Source organism: Bombina bombina, chromosome 6 (genome assembly GCF_027579735.1).
Source record: "Bombina bombina isolate aBomBom1 chromosome 6, aBomBom1.pri, whole genome shotgun sequence".
Lineage (NCBI taxonomy): Eukaryota > Metazoa > Chordata > Amphibia > Anura > Bombinatoridae > Bombina > Bombina bombina.
This window is the reverse complement of record NC_069504.1, coordinates 474641119-474660739: the sequence shown is the minus strand read 5'-3', so window position 1 is coordinate 474660739 and position 19621 is coordinate 474641119. Positions and strand designations below refer to the sequence as shown.

Sequence of the window (19621 nt, the reverse complement as noted above, 5' to 3'; positions counted from 1 at the left end):
CACCAACATGAAAAAATACTCCTAACTGTAACCCCCAACAATGGTTCACTTTACTACTTAACACAACTTATTGGACCCCACACCAATGCCAATTAACTGCTTGAACCCTTCACCCAGTGCAAATTCCCTAGTACCTTATTACCACCTAGCACCCAAGTATCATGCCCTGCATAATCTTTCATCCTAACTCCACACTATCACCTATATCTAACTCAGAACCCAAAGATCTTCCTCACCATCAGCACCCACCTACTACAGGCCCACTAGGAACTCTCCTCTAGAACCCCTTCATCATAGGGCCTTCCATCCTTAAATATACCCTAATATAACACCTAATAACTTCATAACAACTCTTTAAAAGTGTTTTTTACTTTAATGCTCACTTCAGTGATGTCATCTTTTTTTTTTAAATGGGCTAGATGTCAGGACTGAGAGAGGGGAGGTTCATCAAGGGTACTAGCACAACTGGGTGCAAGAGGGATTTGCATTGAGTTGTGGGTTGCAATTAAAGGGACAGTACACCTTGTGATGTTTATATAAAATGTTTAGTTATATGTAGTTATACAAATTTGCAATATACTTTAATTATTTATTTTGCCTCTGTTCCTATAATTTAGGAGATTAATTCTCAGTAACTGAATTGTACCTTGCAAGCTTCATACGGCTAACTCTGTTACATATCGTTCCCTAATTGCATTTAACTTATAACAACTGCAAAACATTGCATTTTACACTAAGATTATGACCATTTCTAGCCTTGCTGTGTGCACATTAAACACTAAATAAAATCATAGAAAAGATTTGTCTGAAAATAACATGTAGATGTATTTTTTAACGTTTCATTAGCTGTTAAAATATTAACAAAATAAGTGTAAAGTTTTGGTGTCTATAAAACAATGGGAGCTGCAATGTTGTAACATAGGTTACCTTCTCTGTTGTGACCAATTAGAGACAGTTATAAATAGTTCACTAGAGTGTGCAACCAATGGCTGTGTGGAATATAACAGTGTTCTGCACTTCCATTTTTAATAGCAACTGAAAAGCTCAAAATTTCAGAATTGAATTACAGGCAAAAAGGACAAAATAAACCGTACGCTAAGTGCACACTGAACAGGTAGGAGGGCGGGCGGGGGTCTGGGGGTGGGCAGAGTGCAGAGGTGATTGGCCATAAGAAGCGGTAGGCACGCGGCTCGGGGCTGTGCACTGACAGACTTGGAACAGAGTCAGAGAGCAGAATTTTCATAGTTTACACCTAAAACTTTTCTTTAGTGATTTATTTTTAGAGTGCACTGTTTATCTTTCATTTGATGCTCTGCTGAGCCAGGGAGCAGCTCTAGGAATGAGCTTTATAATTAATGCAGTGCAGTTTACATATTTTGTATGTGTGTGTCTGAGTTTTTGTGTGTGTGTGTGTCTCAGTGTTTTTGTGTGTGTGTTTTTGTGTGTGTGTGTGTCAGTGTTTTTGTGTGTGTGTCAGTGTTTTTGTGTGTGTGTCTGAGTGTGTTTCCGAGTGTTTGTGTGTGCATCTGAGTATGTTTTAAGTGTGTCTGAGTGTTTGTATGTGTGTTTGCCTGTGTTTTTGTGTGTGTCTGCTTTCTGGGGGGGGGGGGGGTGACACCATAACTTACCGCACCGGGTGACACCAACCCTAGTGACGCCACTGAAAATAAATATAGAAAGTATATTGCAGAGTGTTTTTTTATATACAATTTATCCTTTTATATTACTATCTCAAAGTGTTTAATGTCCCTTTAAACTTGGATTAGCTCCTCAAAATAAGGAAAATGGTGGGTGGAGTTGGGCTATTGAAATAAAAATTGTGCAGAAATGTGTTGTAATTCCAATTGTTTACTGTCCTGTTAAGGGTTCCTGTGGGCAATAAGGTGCAATAGGGGTAGCTGTGTCTGGCTGGATTACGGTTTGTTGTGATAGTGGAACTGTGGTTAGGGTTTAATGTGGTGGGGTCACCTGAGCATTAAATCTGTAATTATGGTGCTAGTATCCAGTGCTGTTAGTGTTTCATGCATTGGTGGTGGGGCTTTGTGGGTGTTTCTGGATGTTCCATGGGTGGGTCTAAGGGAAATTCTGTAAAGAGGGGACATATGGCTGTCTCAGAGGGACAGAGTTCAGAATCAGGGACTGCCCCTCTTAAATAGGGACAGTTGGAACGTCTGAAACTGGGTTTTGCAAACTCATTTTAACAAGTTACAACAAATGCTAACAAAATTGTAATACTTGCAAAATCTTGAATCATAAAATTATAGGTGTTTGGTTCATTTTGTTTTTTGTACCATGATTTTGTTTATGATTTACAGCTGTTTGCAAAAGGGGCAGAATCCAGACCATAATTATAACACATGAATATGTGCAATTTTCTAACTGCATTAAGAATTACAAAAAAAAAAAAATCCAGAAAGAAAAATGTATTTCCTGTCTGTGTTAACCTTATTAGTTGATTCACTAAATCTGAAAATAGCTCTCATACGCCTTGTATTCTTTGGATAACATTATTGTCACTTCTTTGAATTTTATTGAACTACTTTGACTGCATAAATTCTATAGATAATCTTGTTTGTATTTATTTGTTTGCATAATGTACTATTAATAGACTGTTACAATATTTTGTGTCTCCCGCTAGGATATTTTATTTTGCATGTTTTGTTCTTCCTGATAAGTCTGCTGTTAACATTTTGTATCATACTCCCAATACAAGAGGGGAATGGGCTGCAGATCCTGGAAGCCTTGGGCTATGCTGTGTAAGATTCACACCTCTACTCTGTTGATTTGTACATTTTGTCACAGTTGCAGGACACTTTCATCCCCTAGCATTTCTTTCTTTTAAAACTGATGCAGAAACTATACAATTATTCAATTAGCTTAATCTGCCAGAAAAAATACAAATATTTAAATTATGCACCAGGGGTGTAATTAGGCCCAAAGGATGTAGCAGGGTATCTCAACTGAGCCCTTTAAGTAGGGTGACCATATTGCCGCTTTAAAAAGGGACACATATGAAAAATACATCTGTCTGGGTTCTTATAATGAAACATTATTCAAACCATTTCTTTAAACAGCCCTGACATATGTATTTTTCATATGTGTCCCTTTTTAAAGCGGCAATATGGTCAGCCTGCCTTTAAGGCTGTTTGCTATAAGCAGAAGCGGAGCCAGCAGCTAAATAGGAGAACGCTGCTTCTCTGTAACTGTGAGTCTTCCCCTTGGTTAGTCTTCCACTACAAATATTATGGCAGATTTTTCTGTACAGCAACACTGTGGTGGACATCTTGGAATCCCTGCCATGATGTAACCATGATGTAAAGACGAGCCAACTGTCAGTTCAGTTTTGCAGGGGAGCATAATGATAGGCCAGACATGATGCAGGTGGAGACCAGGTCCACCAGGCTCCCCTGTCGTGACACCACTACTAAGTGCATGCCAATATGGGCCCCTTAAACTTGTATACTCAGAGACCCCTGTAGCTGCGCCCCTGTTATGCTTTATTTTTTAAAAGTGATCTGTCATTATATAACAATATTTATGTCACAGTCTTGTGGTATCAGATGAGTCTTCACTGGTAGGGATATAGCTTTGGAGTATAAAGAAACATTTCAGAAATCTTTGCAACTCCTCCCCTTTCCTTATACACACACTACTTTTTTGACAACTTAACTCTGCTTCTAGCTGTTTGGAGTCTGGTCGTGTGGGCTGTAGCTCTGCTGAAGCTTGATTTATTTTTTGTTGTTTTGTATATATAAAGAACATAGTGACCAGCTGCTGCAAGAGTATGGCCATCCACTGACTTACATCAGAACTAACTGCAGCATGTCGGAGCCTTACATGTTGGCTCCCCTAATAGAGTTTGGTCTCAGGGATTTATTGGTATATGACAATGCTGTTAGGGGTCATCTTCATTTTCAGGCTTGTGAGGATACCAGGCTGTATAGGGAGAATAACCCTCTAATTATCCGTCTCAGTCTGTTTATTTCTGTTTTGTATTTTTTTTGTCTCTTTTTCTTTTCTTTTTTATTAGTTTGGTGCACTTAATGGCACTGTAAAATAGGTCTGCATGTTACAAATACATAGCCCTATGATAATAGCCTACTGGCAGCTTTTCTAGCAGTGGAGTGTGTTTGAGGCGTACCAACAGTATTTCCCTCACTGGATCCACCTGTATAATGTTATCCCTGCCAGTTCTGCTCCAGTGACCTCCTTGACACGTCTTTATGATGTATGCTCCTTATAACCCCACAACCGCATCCCTGTTTGTGCATTTATTAATTTACTCTTGTTCTGTAGATTATTAAAAGTTGTGACTTTCTATTTAGCTCTTATGTGGCTTTTTATTCTTCTCACTGGGGCCCTGATATTCAAAACATTGACAGACCCGCAAGAAACTGCCTGTTTGGTTTTGCAAGGCTCGCAGTCCATCGGTCTGTCGTTATATTCTAAAAGTGGCCTGAACCTTGTTGTGCTGATGAGTGGCGATGTGTCTCCCATAGGACATAATGGGGATTACAACTTCAGAAAAGGTCAGCTGACATCTCTACTGAGCTTTTTAATACAAAATACACTGTGCATTCACGAAAATTAAAAAGTTTTCTGTATAGTAACACTTCAAATTATGCACATATATATTCAATTTCACTGTATATTCACTAGATTTGTCAGACTGGGAAATATCTCCACTGAAAAGCAGGTGAGACTGATATGGCCGGAAAGGGAAAGCTTGCCTAGATAATCATTTCAGCAAAGGATTACAAGAGAAAGAAGAAAATTAAATAATAGAAGTAAATAGGAAAGTAGTTTAAAATTGTATACGTTCACTGAAACTCCTGTGGAGTTTACATATCTAATGTGCTCACTCAGGTTAAAAGTTGGACATCCCTGTAGAGTTATGGCTTCATGAGCTAGGTATAACCAAGAAAAAAAAAAGCAAAACGTAATATTTAATTTGGGAATCTGCTACCTACATAAATATATAACACATGACATAAAGCTATATAATCCCCAGTGAAGACTCTTAAGATATCACTTTGCTAAGAAAATTTATCTGTAAGTATGTACATTATTATGTGATGCATATAGTGGTTTACAGCATAGGTAATAAAGGCTTATTACATTTTGTTTCCTAGGCTAGGAATTGCACTCATGGTGGGTGTCATCATTGCTCAAGTAATTGCAGCTCACTTCTTGTTTCTACAAGACAAACTCTACCCAACGGACCAGAGCAAACCATTGGCTATTAACAACAGGTCAGCATTAATTAAACACTTTATTATCAGCCACTTTTTGAGCAATAAACTAACATATCTTGATAGTAACAACACAAAATTTGATACATTGCATATAAAGTAAAAAAAGATTATCATGGAAATAAGCCGATTCAATCAGCAGTACATGTATATATTTTTTTCTAACATTTGATACATATTTCTCTCATAGGGCCTTATGATAAAAGATTCTCGTGCTTGTAGATAAATTATAGTGCAGACTTTACAGGGGCTGAGCTCACTAAATGATATTAGCAAAGGGGCGGAATCTGGAAGTCCCAGAGAGATGAGAGATGCCTCCCATAAACCTTTACACTCAGATGAGACAATCTAAAAATTTCTATACTTGTCTAAGGGGCGTTTCCTGCATTACTGGGGAGACAAGCCCATGCATAACATGAGAGGTTTATTACAATTACATATTGTGCTTTATATTGTATATTACTTTACACTTGTAAGAGAAGTATAGCAAAAGCTGCTTTTTTTTTTTTTCAAATCTCGTGAGGGATCCTGCATTGCTGGCGGATCATTTTAGATCATCTCATCTGAGTGGAGAGGTTTATATCATCTGGCCCATATTCTTGTTGTGTTATATTCGAAACTGGTTTATAGTCCTATGCCTTGATGCCTTAGTGGTCTACCCCCTAATCTTTGCCATGGCTATTAGCATCCTGTTTTGGATCCTGTTATTTAAGCACCAGGTTAACTCCTAGAAGTCTATGGGCTATAATTTTACTCTATGAGGCTCTTCTTCTGGGTAGGCCAAAGGAATATTATATAGTATTGCAGGGTCAGTCAATATTGTGTTGAAGAAGACGTTTCCTCATTAGATCTTAATTTGTACTTTTTGCCCTTCCTGTGTTTTCAAGATGGGCCACAATATTTCCAAATAAATGATTAGCTCAGAGTTAAAATATTATATTATGTGGGGCATCATATGGTGCAAGGTACCAGTGTTTTGCTACCTTTTGTTCAATATGGGTCTTTGTGTCAGTGTAATATAATATATACTTGTGTGTACAGTTTGAATACTGGTTTGCTGTTTTTTTTTTAGTTATTAAAGTAGAGACTATGGTCTCAAGGCTGTGGGTACTTAAAGGGACAGTCAACATCAAAATTTTTGTTGTTTAAAAAGAAAGATAATCCCTTTATTACCCATTCCCCAGTTTTGCATAACCAACACTGTATATGAATACAATTTTTACCTCTGTGATTACCTTGTATCTAAGCCTCTGCAAATTGCCCCCTTATTTCAGTTCTTTTGACAGACATGCATTTTAGCCAATCAGTGCTGACTCCTAGGTAACTTCACGTGCGTGAGCTCAATGTTATCTATATGGCACACTAACGCCCTCTAATGTCAATGCATTCAGATTAGTGGTGGCCTTCAATGTCTAAGAAATTAGCATATGAGCCTACCAAGGTTTAGCTTTCAACTAAGAATACCAAGAGAACAAAGGAAAATTGGTGATAAAAGTAAATTGGAAAGTTGTTTAAAACTACATGCCCTGTTTGAATCATGCAAAGTTTATTTTGGACTTGACCGTCCGTTTAATGCCAAGACTAAAAGTAAAATAGGATTTGTTATTTCTATCATGCATGATATTTGAAAAATTGTCTCAGCCTGGGCAGACAATATTCTTCAATTAAGTTTGTAGTTGTATATTCTTTCAATATCATACAGTCATAGAGATGTATGGTGACAGAATTGTAAAAATTGTTTTACATCTTTTTACCAGTATTCCATGTAAGTTTAAAGTAATCTTTAGACCTAAGCTTGCATATTTTATTAAATAAATTACAGGGCAAAACAATTTGATTCAGCATGAGGTTAAAAGTGCAAATCCAAGGTGGGTTTTTCCTCATATATTGCATTTCATGTGACCATTTAGTAGCAGGAAAGACCTCTTGGGAGTCTTTTAATGTTTGTGCACTTGCTTGGTAAGAATATGTCCTTGTACATTTTTATTTTGAATTGAAAACACAGTTTACGAGTCATCACATGTGGGAATTACTGTCCTGACCACTAGGAGGAGGCAAAAGACACCCCAACTGTCACGTAATTTCCCCTTTTGTTCAATACATGTTGTACTATACCTTTAATTCACCTATTCCATCTAACAGGAACAGGTATAAAAGGCTCCTCCCTTCACTACTTCATTGCTTGGTAATTTATCGTTGTACTTAACATTGAGTCTCACTCTTGTTAAGTGAATTTTTCCAGGTTCCAGAGTTTCGTCTCTAACTTGTTATTTTTCCTTTAATTCCTTCATTTGGGATTGTTTCTGATAAATTTAGCTAAGTCAGGCTATCTTCTTATACACTGGATATTCAAACTACTAAAGTTACGATATTCACTTGCCTCAAGCCGTCTCTCAGCTGTTCTCCTGATCAAAGAGTCTCCTCCCCCTGCTGCAACAGATTTGAAGCTTGGATCATCCACGTCACCCAGCTGATCTTATTACAGAGATTCCTATGGTTATTTTGGCTTCTGACTTTTGACTCACCTCTCAGCGTTACTGACGACTTCCTCAACTTCAATACTCACAGTGACATCTCAGATTCTAAATTATCCAGGAGACCACTTCCCATGATCCTCAGTCATTTTCATCTGCCTCGTTGATGATGAGTGAGGTGAAAGTGAAGTGCAGATCTACTCGTCGTTGAATAGGGACCCTTTAACTGAAATGAGGCCCATTTCCTCCTTGCAGTACCATGTTTGTCAGAGGGGTAGACAATGAGTTATCAGCCAGGCAGTGAAATATCTTTTCTCAGTGATAAATGTCACAGGTCTCCCAGGCAATATGTGGACTTGTCCACCAATACCCTGATCTAGAGTGAGCTGCTCCTTGTGGGATTCACAGCTTTCCCGCAGGTGAAATGTGGGCTTGTTAACCAATCTTCTGGGTTGTAGATGCTGTTACTTGTTTAGATCCTTGGAATCATGCTTTCACTGCCTAGGATAGGCTTGTCTACTGGAAGCAAGTTGCTGCAGCTGAGGCAAGCACAGTGGACAAAGGTGCTGACAGGCAAGTACTTCCACCACCTTCATAGCCAACCATCTATTAGTATGAAAATGTACACATGCTTCACACGCTGCTGCTGCTGCAGCAGAGGAAATGTTCTTTAATTTCAGACTTCAGCATATTCATGTTTATTGGTAGACATTTTAATTGCTTTAGAGGATTGTCTTACTACAGATAAGCAACCAGTTAAAAGGATTGATAAATTCTTCAAGGCAGCTCCCAAACAGCCTTCCTCTTTTCCCTTGTCTGACTCAGAACTGATTTCTTTTTTTTTTTTTTAATATATATTTATTAATTGTAATCCAATATCCAAATACAGCAAAAAACATCAGAACATAATAATAGAAAAAAAAAGATGCATAATAAACGCACATGAATATTCTGACTGAAAATCTTTGACCTCAGAAATTCAGGAGTTGCCTTCTTATTTATACATATAATTTTGGATTAACAATTTTTAAACCAGGAAATAGAAGAAAAGAAGAGAGAGAGAAAATAAATAAATAAATAAATAAATAAATTAGATTCTCCCCTGTCTCCCAGGAACCCCGGCCCTGGCCCATGAGATTCGATTCAGAGGCAATAACCTTTAAGATATTAATGACCCTTAGTATACTTCTCTGTAAAGTGAGATCCAAGATGCTGGAAACTCGCCTAGTAGTACTAATTCTGCGAAGCTATCAGAGCTCAAAAAGGGATTCAATATGTATCTTTGAACTTGGGCGGAATATGTTTTGATTACAGGGAGCCATCTTATTAGAAATGTTTTAATTTTTTTTCCCCTGCTAGTTGCGTATGAAAGGATTCAAATATGATTTGGTTTTGTATTTCTTTAATAAAGAGTGAAAAACTAGGGGCTGTTTTTCCCTTTCCACGCTTTCAATATTAAATGTCTGGTCAATAAGATTATTGTATTAAACTTGTTCTCAATTCACCGTCTGCACATTATCTGCTATCTCATTCTGAGGCCTTTATCTTTTACACCATCTGGCCTCACCAACCCCCCCCCCTTCAATAATACCTAAGTTTACGGACGTAAACTTGTGGATCAATTAGAATCCCTACGTTTCTTAAGAATACTGTTACTCTCTGGTACATCTGAACTCTCAGAATCTATACATTATATTTCCTTACATTTTCAATTTTCCTTTCATATGTTCTTTCTATTTTAGTCTTTTTACTTGTATCTTTCTTTTTTTTTTTTTTTTTTTCACCTCTTCTCTTGCCCCATTTTTCATAATGGAGACCTCCATACGATTCCTCACTCTAAATGCTAAGGGCCTAAATTCGCCTGATAAACGCAGTATGTTATCAACATACGGCAAAAGATTAAAGGGACATGTCTTATTTATCCAGGAAACTCATTGGACAATAGACAGACCTCAACCATATAGATCGACTCTATACCCAAGCCTGATTACGGCCTCTTATACCGATAAGACAAGAGGAGTTGCAATACTCCTACACAAAGACCTTCAGTTTGAACAAATATACTTAGATAGAGACCCTGGTGGCAGATTCATTATCTGTGTGTGTAAACTCAATGGTACCCTTTTCACCTTAGTTAACCTATATGCCCCAAATCAACAACAACTACATTTTCTATCAAAAGTTCTTAATCTAGCAAAATCGGTGAGACAAGGTCATATCGTAATTGGAGGTGATTTTAATGTCATTTGGGACCCTAAATTAGATAAAAAAACTTGTAACGGGTAAACCCATTGATCCTTATACCAGCTCTACAGCAATTAAATTTAGATCCTTATCCGCTAGACATGAATTATATGATGTCTGGCGATCATGCCATCCTGAGGACAAAGATTTCACTTTCTTCTCCAATCCGCATAAATCCTATTCTAGACTGGATTATTTTCTAGTTGATTCTTGGCTTCTTAATGAGGTCACAAACTCACAAATACATATCTGTACATGGTCGGACCATGATGCGGTTTCTTTTGACATTTTTCCATCAGGGGCTCGCAAGGGGGGATATTCTTGGAGGTTCCCAAATTTTCTTTGGGAAGAACCAGGATTTAAGGATTCACTTACAAAAGCGATTAATGATTACATACAGTTTAATATACCAGGCCAAACTTCCTTCCAAATCCTGTGGGGGCATTTAAGGCATATATAAGGGGGTTCTGCATCTCTGAATCGGCTAGAGTCCGGAAGAACAGAGGAGGTCCTTTGGGCCAGCTGGCCATGAAACTGAGGGACATGGAGAAAATCAACAAGGATAACCCTACTAACTCAATTTCTGATGAAATTAGTGCCCTCAGAAGACAAATCCTCCAACTAGAGCATGACAGAATCAAAGCCAATCTGGCAAAATTTAAGCAAGTAACGTACCATAAAGGTAATAAGGCAAACGAGCTTTTAGCTCGAAAACTTAACGCAAGAACTGCCCACTCTAGGGTTCAAGCTTTAGAGATCAATGGCTCTAGAATTCTAGCTCCCGAGGATATCGGAAATGCTTTCGCTGATTATTACTATCAACTCTACAATCTATCGGAAGCAGAAAACCTTGATACCCCCTCTATCGACAGGATACAGGAGTTTTTAGACCCCCTCAAGCTTCCTACACTCACAGAAGATGCAAGGAACTCACTCTTACATCCGTTCTCTACTAAAGAAATTTATAATGTCATTGTCCAACTTAAACCGAATAAATCTCCAGGACCTGACGGTTTCACGGGCTCTTTTTATAAAATGTTTAAACAACACCTATCATCCCTCCTTCTTTAATGAGGTGGCCGAGGCAGGAAGTTTTTCAAGAGAGTTCTTGGAAGCATCTATTATCGCGATTCCCAAACCAGGAAAGGATCCCCTCTACTGTGCCAATTATAGACCTATCTCACTGATAAACTTAGACGTCAAGATGTACTCTAAGCTCTTAGCCAATAGGATTGTTCATCTACTCCCGGATATCATACATATAGACCAAGTTGGCTTTACATCTGGCAGGCAAGGTCCTGACAATACTCGTAAACTTTTACAGGTGTTCTCTGAGTCAGTCCACCAGGAAGTTCCCATCGTGGCCCTGTCCCTAGATGAGGAAAAGGCATTTGACAGGGTCCGATGGGACTATATCTGGCAGGTACTTAAATCTTTTGGCTTTCCTCCACAATTCATTGGCATGGTTCAGGCGTTATATACTGCACCATTTGCAACGGTCAGAGGCGTAGGTTTTAGATCTAGAGCCTTTCCCATTACTAATGGGACCAGGTAAGGCTGCCCTCTTTCACCTCTGATTTTTGCTATGGTTATGGAACCTCTAGCCCAAGAGATCAGGCATTCTCAAGGCATAGAGAGAGTCAAGATAGGTGAGCGAACAGAGAAAATCGCCCTTTTTGCTGACGATCTGACCATCTTGTTAACTAACCCGAGTTCTTCAATTCCGGAAGTTTTTAGGACCTTAGAATCATATGGGGTTCTCAGTCTCTACAAAGTAAACATTCTTAAAACGGAAGCCCTAGCAATTAATCTTGATTCCGGGATCCTCGCCACACTTAAGACCCGCTTCTCTTTTACCTGGCACACAGATCTTATTAAACACCTGGGTGTATTTCTTGGCCCTGATATAAATAAGGTTATTAAATACAATTTTGAGCCATTGATTGCAGAAATTAAAAGCCTTTTACAGAGGTGGGATTATAGAGAAATCTCTTGGATGGGACGTATCTCTACTCTTAAAATGGCTATACTTCCAAAAATCTTGTACCTATTTAGGTGCATACCCTACACGATACCAAAAATCTATCTATCTCAGATTCAGTCCATATTCATTAACTATGTCTGGAGAGGAAAGATTCCGAGGGTGGCGAGCCGTATTCTCCAACTACCGATAAACAAAGGAGGCATAGCTTTTCCCAATATATATCTATACCATGACGCAGCCAGGTTAACTCACATTGCAGCCTGGAGCAATGAGAAAGAGAAACCGGCATGGTTTTTGCTCGAGACTGAGGTTATCCCTAGAAAATTCCTTCTAAAAGATCTAATATGGATTCCTAAGCATAGGCTCCTTGATGCAGCGCTTACGAATAAAATAATCTTAGACAATTGCCGGACATGGCATAGACTTAGACATCACAAAGGACTGGCACCCCATCCCTCACCTATTCATAGTCTCCAGGGACTGATGATGGGTCTCCCAGATATACATAGACAGGACTGGCTATCATGGAATTTTATCTGTGTTGGGGACCTCTACACCCAGAAGAGGCTATCAACAACTAAACAAATAGTCGCGCAGGTGAAAGAGGCTCCGAGATGGTTAATGTTTGAAAGTTATAGATTGTTAGAATATTGCCAGGCTTGGGGTTTCCCCAAGACACAGTTGAGAGAAAGTACTACTTGGGAGAAAAGATGGCAAGCAGGGACTAAGCCTATAAAATCACTTACAAATCATCATCTGCTACTTCTCAGTGACTATAGCGAAATCATACCTTGGCAGATCAAGGCGTGGGGACGCGAAATAGACGTTCAAATTACCTCGATGGAAGTGGAACATGCGACAATGATTACTAAATCAGCTATACATTGCATAACTTTCCTTGAAATTTATTTCAAGGTCCTCTTAAAGTGGTATCTAACCCCCTATAAGTTGTCTAAGATATATCCTACAGCCTCCCCGCAATGCTGGAGGGAATGTGGCCAACAGGGCACAGATCTACATATCTGGTGGTCTTGCCCAAAAATTGCCCCCCTGTGGAGAGAGATTTTTTTATTGCTCTCTGACTTGGGTATCACGCTACCTAAATCCCCAGCATTAGCCCTTCTACATATCGGTCTTAGGGAACTACAAAAACCCCAACAAATCCTTGGAGTTGCAATTTTTATTGCAACCAAGATGTGTATAGCCAGGTCATGGAAAAAACTTGAAGCTCCAACTTTAGCTCAGATCACTCAACTCATAGACTATTTAGCGTCGATGGAGAGAGGTTTTTATAACACGACTGACCGTATCGACAAGTATTGGACGATCTGGAGTAGGTGGGTTCTTAAACCTTCTTAGACGCCCAAATGCTTATTATTGTCTTTTTGTCCCTATGGCGGATCCATTACCCCTCCGAGAATCTTCTCCATTTCCCTTTCCCTTTCTCCTTTCCTCCCCCTCCCTTTTTTTTTTTTTTCTTCCTTTCTATATCTTACTGTCTGTTTTTTTTTTTTCTCTTTTCTTCTCTCTCTTAACTTTTGCTGTTAATTTGAACCTGATGTCCCTACTTAGTAACCTTGTTAGGGACTATCTGTTTTCACATTAGGACTCAACGATAGAAGAGACAATGGGAACAGACATGGCCAAAGACTTTTGTGATGTCCCACAATTAATTAATTTTGATAAACTAAACTTAATTTTTGAATACAATCTAAAGGACACCACCCTATCTCTTGAGATATTTCTCTTCAACTCAGATGTAAGAATGAGAGTAACCTATTGGTTGGTAATTATTCCTATGTCAAAATTCTGTGTCAGTTTTGCATTATGAATACCCTCGTATTTTACACTTGAAAAATTGTTCAAAGTCTGTTTTTATGCTGATTGTTTTACTTGCATTTTCTTTGTACTGATTTATGCTTAATAAAGCTTTAAAAAAAAAAAAAGATTATTGTGTTAAGTATATTTTCATGTAGGGCTTGATTGTCTGTATGATTTTTAAGAAATATGATCTCTTCTAACCCAATAGAGATGTCAGCCCTATAAGTTTTATTAAGCCAAAAGATAACCTTTTTCCAGAATTGATTAATCTTGGGGCAACGTCCAAACATATGCAAGATATCTGCTCTTAAATACGTACAACGTGGGCAGAAAAATGTTTGTGATGTGAACATTCTTCTTAGTCTAGATGGGGTATAATAATAGTTATTCAGCAGCTTCATGTGTGATTCTTTCCAATTTATTGAGATCTTACATTTGCTTAGGGCTAAAAAGCTTGTCTTTATTTTTTCATGGTTCATGTCAGGGAAATAGGATATCCAAATATCGCATATTTTATCTAAAAAGATTTGACTTTGTTTAGCCAACATTATATTATATATTAATGAAATTGACTAAATTCCACCTGAAAACTTTTGTATATATATTCTAATATCAGACCATGCGCCACATCTATCCGGAATCCAACCTTTACTATCAATAAAATGTCATACTTGTAAATAAGCAAAGAGACTATTTCTAGGGAGATCAAATTGCATTACAAGCGATTCAAATGAAAGTGTCTGACCAGAATCTAGTAGTATTTGATAGACATATTTCAAACCCTTTTCTTCCCAGGTTTTAAATACTGCCTGGGTGTTTCCAGGAATGAATCCCGCATTGCCTTTTATTGGGAGATATTCAGAAAACATATAGTTTGCTCCAGTTAAGTGGCAGAATTTGCGCCATGCTATCAATATATTATTAAAAGATATTAAGTTACGTATATTAATCAGGATTTTACCTGGGGAGTTATGTAAAATAGCTTTAAGTGAAAAAGGGTAGATCATATAGCTTTCAAGATCGATTGAAGAAAACCAATTGGTTTCTGCTAACCAGTCAAATGCAATTTTGACCAAAGCGGCCAGGTTATACAGACTAATATTGGGTAATGCAAGGTCCGCAGTATTACGTTTTTGTGTCAATTTATTGAGAGAAATACGTGCTTTCCTACCATGCCATATGAACTTACTAAACATGGCATTTATTTTATTAATATCTGATTTCTTTAAAAGTAACGGTAGATTCTGCAGAGGATATAATAATTGTGGAAAAATAATTGTTTTTAATAGACTAACTCTAGCTGTTATAGATAAGGGAAAAGCTGTCCAAATTTCTAGGTTTGTCTTGATCTTTTGAATAAGCATTTGATAATTTAAATTATACCAGTTCTGGGGATTTTTATGCAGATATAAACCTAGATACATAAGAGTGTCGACAACTTTAAACGGAAGTTCCCGTATACTATATTTAGTCTTTTGTAGCCACATCAGTTCACTTTTAGTATAGTTTATTTTATATCCTGGAAAAGTACAAAAAGATTTAAATATGTTAAGATTAAAGGTATTACCTGGGAAGTATTATATAGAAAAATTATAATATCATCAGCGTATAGAAGGATTTTTAATGTTGGTGTAACTAAAGGGGTCCCTATGCATACCTGTCTTAACCGAATGGCCAGAGGTTCAAGGGCAATATTAAACAGTAGCAGGGAGAGTGGGCAGCCCTGTCTTGTGCCTTTTTTAATGAGATTGCCCTAGTTAGTGATCCATTAATCAATAAAAAAAGATATTGGGTTCCTATATAAATTGTGTATAAAGTGAACAAAATTATTTTTGAATCCAAATTTTTCCAATGCTTTGAAAAGATAGTCCCATTCAGTTGAGTCAAAGGCCTTCTCGGCATCAAGCGTTAGTAAGGCTGTATCATATTTTGCTTGTTTCCCTTTAGTATTTTTTATATTCCATATATAGTCTAGAAAAGTTATCACTTTGCGGATGTTTTTTGACGCTTTTCTGGATGCCATGAAGCCCGTTTGATCCGGGTGAATGATTCCATCAAGACAATTCATTAATCTAGCAGCCACAATTGATGTTAAAATTTTGTAGTCTGCGTTCAAGACCGATATTGGCCTATATGATGATAAATCTTCCACATTTTTACCTTTTTTTGGTATTAACGTAATGTTTGCCGCTGAGAAATAAGCTGACATTGGATTGTTATGTATAAAATAATTATTAAAGAGTTTTTCTAATTTCGGACTAACCTCCTCTACCAGGATTTTCAAATATTCTGCCGGCAGACAGTCTGGACCTGCTGCCTTATTCAGGTTAGCCTCGTTAATTGCCTTAACTATCTCTTGTATGGTAATAGGTGCATTCAAGGCTGTAAGTTGTTCCTCAGTGATTCGAGGTATTGTGACTTGTGACCAGAAGTTTTCTTGATTAATCTCATCCCCACTAATATTTGTATATAACTGCTGGTAATAATTAAAAAATAACTTGCTAATATCTCTAGAGTCTGTATACCTCTGGTCGCCATCTTTAATAGCTAATATGAAGTTTTTCTTCTTTCTATTTTTAATTATGCTGGCTAAATACTTAGCCGAGCAGCCATGAAATCCTTTAAACTTAGTACTAATCTTTTGCTCTTCTTCCTGAGATTTTTGTCTTAGCACAATATCCCTTTCCTGTCTTGCCTTATTATAGTTCCCCCAATTTATATCTGATGGATTATTATAAAACTTTCTATACGCATTTTTGACCTGATTAGATAGTTGTCTTTCCCTGGATAGTACTTTCTTTTTTCTACTATTCACATATGACTTAATTTCTCCCCTTAACACCGCTTTAGATGCTTCCCAAAAAATTTGAACTTTATTAAGGTATGTGATGTTATATGTACAATAGTCTCTCCATTTCTGTTTTAACCAGTAGGCAAACCTAGTATTATTATATAAATATCGTGGAAAGGGAATGCTTTGAGTGTCAGGTTTAAGCCTAGTCCCTATCTGGAAAGACAATGAAATAATCGCATGATCCGATACTACAATATCATTTATCTGGGGTTCAATCTTCATTATAGAGAGAGATTCAGATACCAATAGAAAATCAATTCTCGAGAAAGATTTATGCGATTTGGATTCACATGTAAAGGTGTGTAGATTAGGGTTTTTAATACGCCAAATATCGAAAAGCTTGAGTTTAGAGCAAAAGCTCTTAATATATTTGGCATATTTATTGTGTTCTTTCATATTTTTTTTAGAAAATCTTTCTGCTTCTGGAAATAGGGACATATTAAAATCACCACCTACAATTAAATTAACTGATGCAAATGGGAATAATTTAACCTTAATTTTTTCCCAAAATTCCTCCGAAAATTTGTTTGGAGCATAGATATTACAAAGCACAAACTTAACTGTATCAACCTGAATCTGTACAATCATATACCTTGCCTCTTTATCTAATTCAATCTTATTAATCTCATAGGTTAAGTTTTTATTCAGCAGTATAGCAACTCCTAACTTTCTATTAACACATGGAGTGGCCAACACCTCACCAACCCATTTGGTTTTTAATTTAGAAATTTCGGTCTCCTTTAAATGCGTTTCCTGTAAAGAAACAATACTCGGATTATGCTTGCCTAATTCTTTAATTATAAGTTTACGTTTGATCGGTGAGGTGATGCCACCTACATTCCATGAAAGCACATTCAGGTCATCAAGCATAATCACCTCTTACTTTTATTCCCCTCCGTTTTCCCTCTTCCTAGCCAGAATTAAAACTAGCATTACAGTATCTAGCTGGGAGACAGAGGAGAGAGAGAGAGAAAAAAAAAATAAAAATAAATAAAAAATAAATAAAGGGAAAGATAGAGGAACCCCCCCCCCCGGATGTAGAAAAAGAATATACATCTTTATAACAAAATAACAGATGGATATGCACATATAATAGTACTTCTTCAAAATTGACTTCTACTAAATTTATATCCTTTTGCATATAATCTGTATCCTGATAGACAGTTATTTGGAATTTATAAATTCTTTAGCCTCATTAGTATCGCTAAATATATGCCTATTACCATTCTCTTCCACTACGATTTTGGCTGGGTATATCATACAAGCTTTTAAACCTTTTTTAATCATTAATGAACATATGGGAGCCATATTCTTCCTTTTCTGAGATGTCTCCACAGAAAAATCTTGAAGTAACAAGATCTTTTCCCCCCCTATAATGAGTGTATCCATTTTTCTGAACAATTTTAATAGTTCTAGTTTGTCTTGGTATCTTAATAGTTTAAAGATGCACATTCTGGGTCTTGGATTATTTTCAGTAGGTCTCCCAGCACCTATTCTATGTGCTCTTTCGATAGGGAGGGGAAGGCAGTGCGCAGGGAATCCTAGCGCTTGGGGCAAGATCTTACTAGTAAATTCTATTAGATCCACATACTCTTGGGTTTCTGGTAATCCAACTATTCTTATATTATTACGTCTGGAGCGATCCTCCAGATCCTCCAGACGAGCTTGCATATTTTGGATTTTAGATATTTGTATAGTTAAAGCTGATTCTTGTGAACCAACTAGGTCCTCTAAGTCCGAGACTCTGTTCTCCACCTCCGTCATCCTATTGGCAAACTGTTTTACCTCAGTATTTAGTATAACTAGTTCAGAGGATATGCCCGATAATTCTTTTTTAATCATATCAAATTGTGGGGAGAAGAGATTGCTTAACTGTGTTACTAGGGTTTGCATGTCAAAAGGGGGTAGAGGTGTTTCAATACAATCAGAACTAGTATTGGTGATCCTAGTTCTTTTATCTTTAGCTTTGGCAGGCATTGTGGGGGAGTGATATTTTACCTGGGTGACAAATTTTTCCATTTAAATGTGTACATAAAGAAAAAAAAAAAAAAAAACAATAAGTGAGTGTGATATGGGAAATGGTGTAAAAAACAAAGGATCAAAGACCACCAGTAGGTGGGAAAAAAAAGAGAGAAAAAAAAAAAAGAAAATAGATCTTTTTCTCCCTTTAGTGTAGGGATTAGTGAAGTGTTACTATCCCCGAGGGGATTATACTGGGGTGCTCGTGTGTGGTATCACTAAGTGCTTATTAAGCCTGTATTCAATTATTTTGACTTTGCAATACTAAGTCTCACCTATACCAATACTGGATCCTTTACCTATGTATTATATTACAAGGTACCTTTACATTTTTTAAGAGGAATTAGCTGCATTTTCCCAAGATGGAAGTTTAACCTTCCTATTTTCCCCTTTCCTTTCCCTTTCTACCCCTTTCCCTTTTATCTCTTCTTTTGCCTTGTCCTTAAATATATTGGGATACTAATCCAAACGCAAATGCTAATCGCCACACAGAGTATTATACAATATAGCCTAGGTTTATATAGCAAATACCATGGAATAATTCTTTAACTTAATGTCCCAATTTACATCAAGTTATATAAGCAAGATCCTAGCTAAAATGACATAAACCAGCAAGCTCACAATACAATATAGCCTGAGTTATATAACAAATACCATAGAATAATTTTTAACTTAATGTTGCAATTTACATCCAGTTGTATAAGCCAGATCCTAGTTAAATGACATAAACCAGCAAACAGATTGATGCATGTAACCATAGAATCTTAATCAGCGAAAACCAGGAACTAGGAACAAATGCAGGGTTCCATAATTATTTAACATGTACTCCTTAACAGATATAATTATTACAGCTGTAACCAGCGATTACACCTCCAATTCAGAGGTATAATCTAGCAAATAATACCTATATATTTAGGATTCTGTCCCCTTTTCTTCTTTTTTTTTTTTCAACAATGAGCCTCTAACAACTCTT

The 19621-nt window shown here is 37.1% G+C and overlaps 1 protein-coding gene across 1 annotated transcript in view; it reads left to right on the top strand.

Annotated features, from left to right (window-relative positions):
• The window catches only part of LOC128664476 (stimulated by retinoic acid gene 6 protein-like), a 130182-nt gene that overhangs the window by 55344 nt on the left and 55217 nt on the right, over positions 1–19621 (top strand). Inside the window, exons 14-15 of the mRNA XM_053719301.1 lie at positions 2639–2756; positions 5133–5252. Of these exons, the coding sequence (XP_053575276.1) occupies positions 2639–2756; positions 5133–5252 (238 nt within the window). The remainder of the gene's footprint in view (positions 1–2638; positions 2757–5132; positions 5253–19621) is intronic.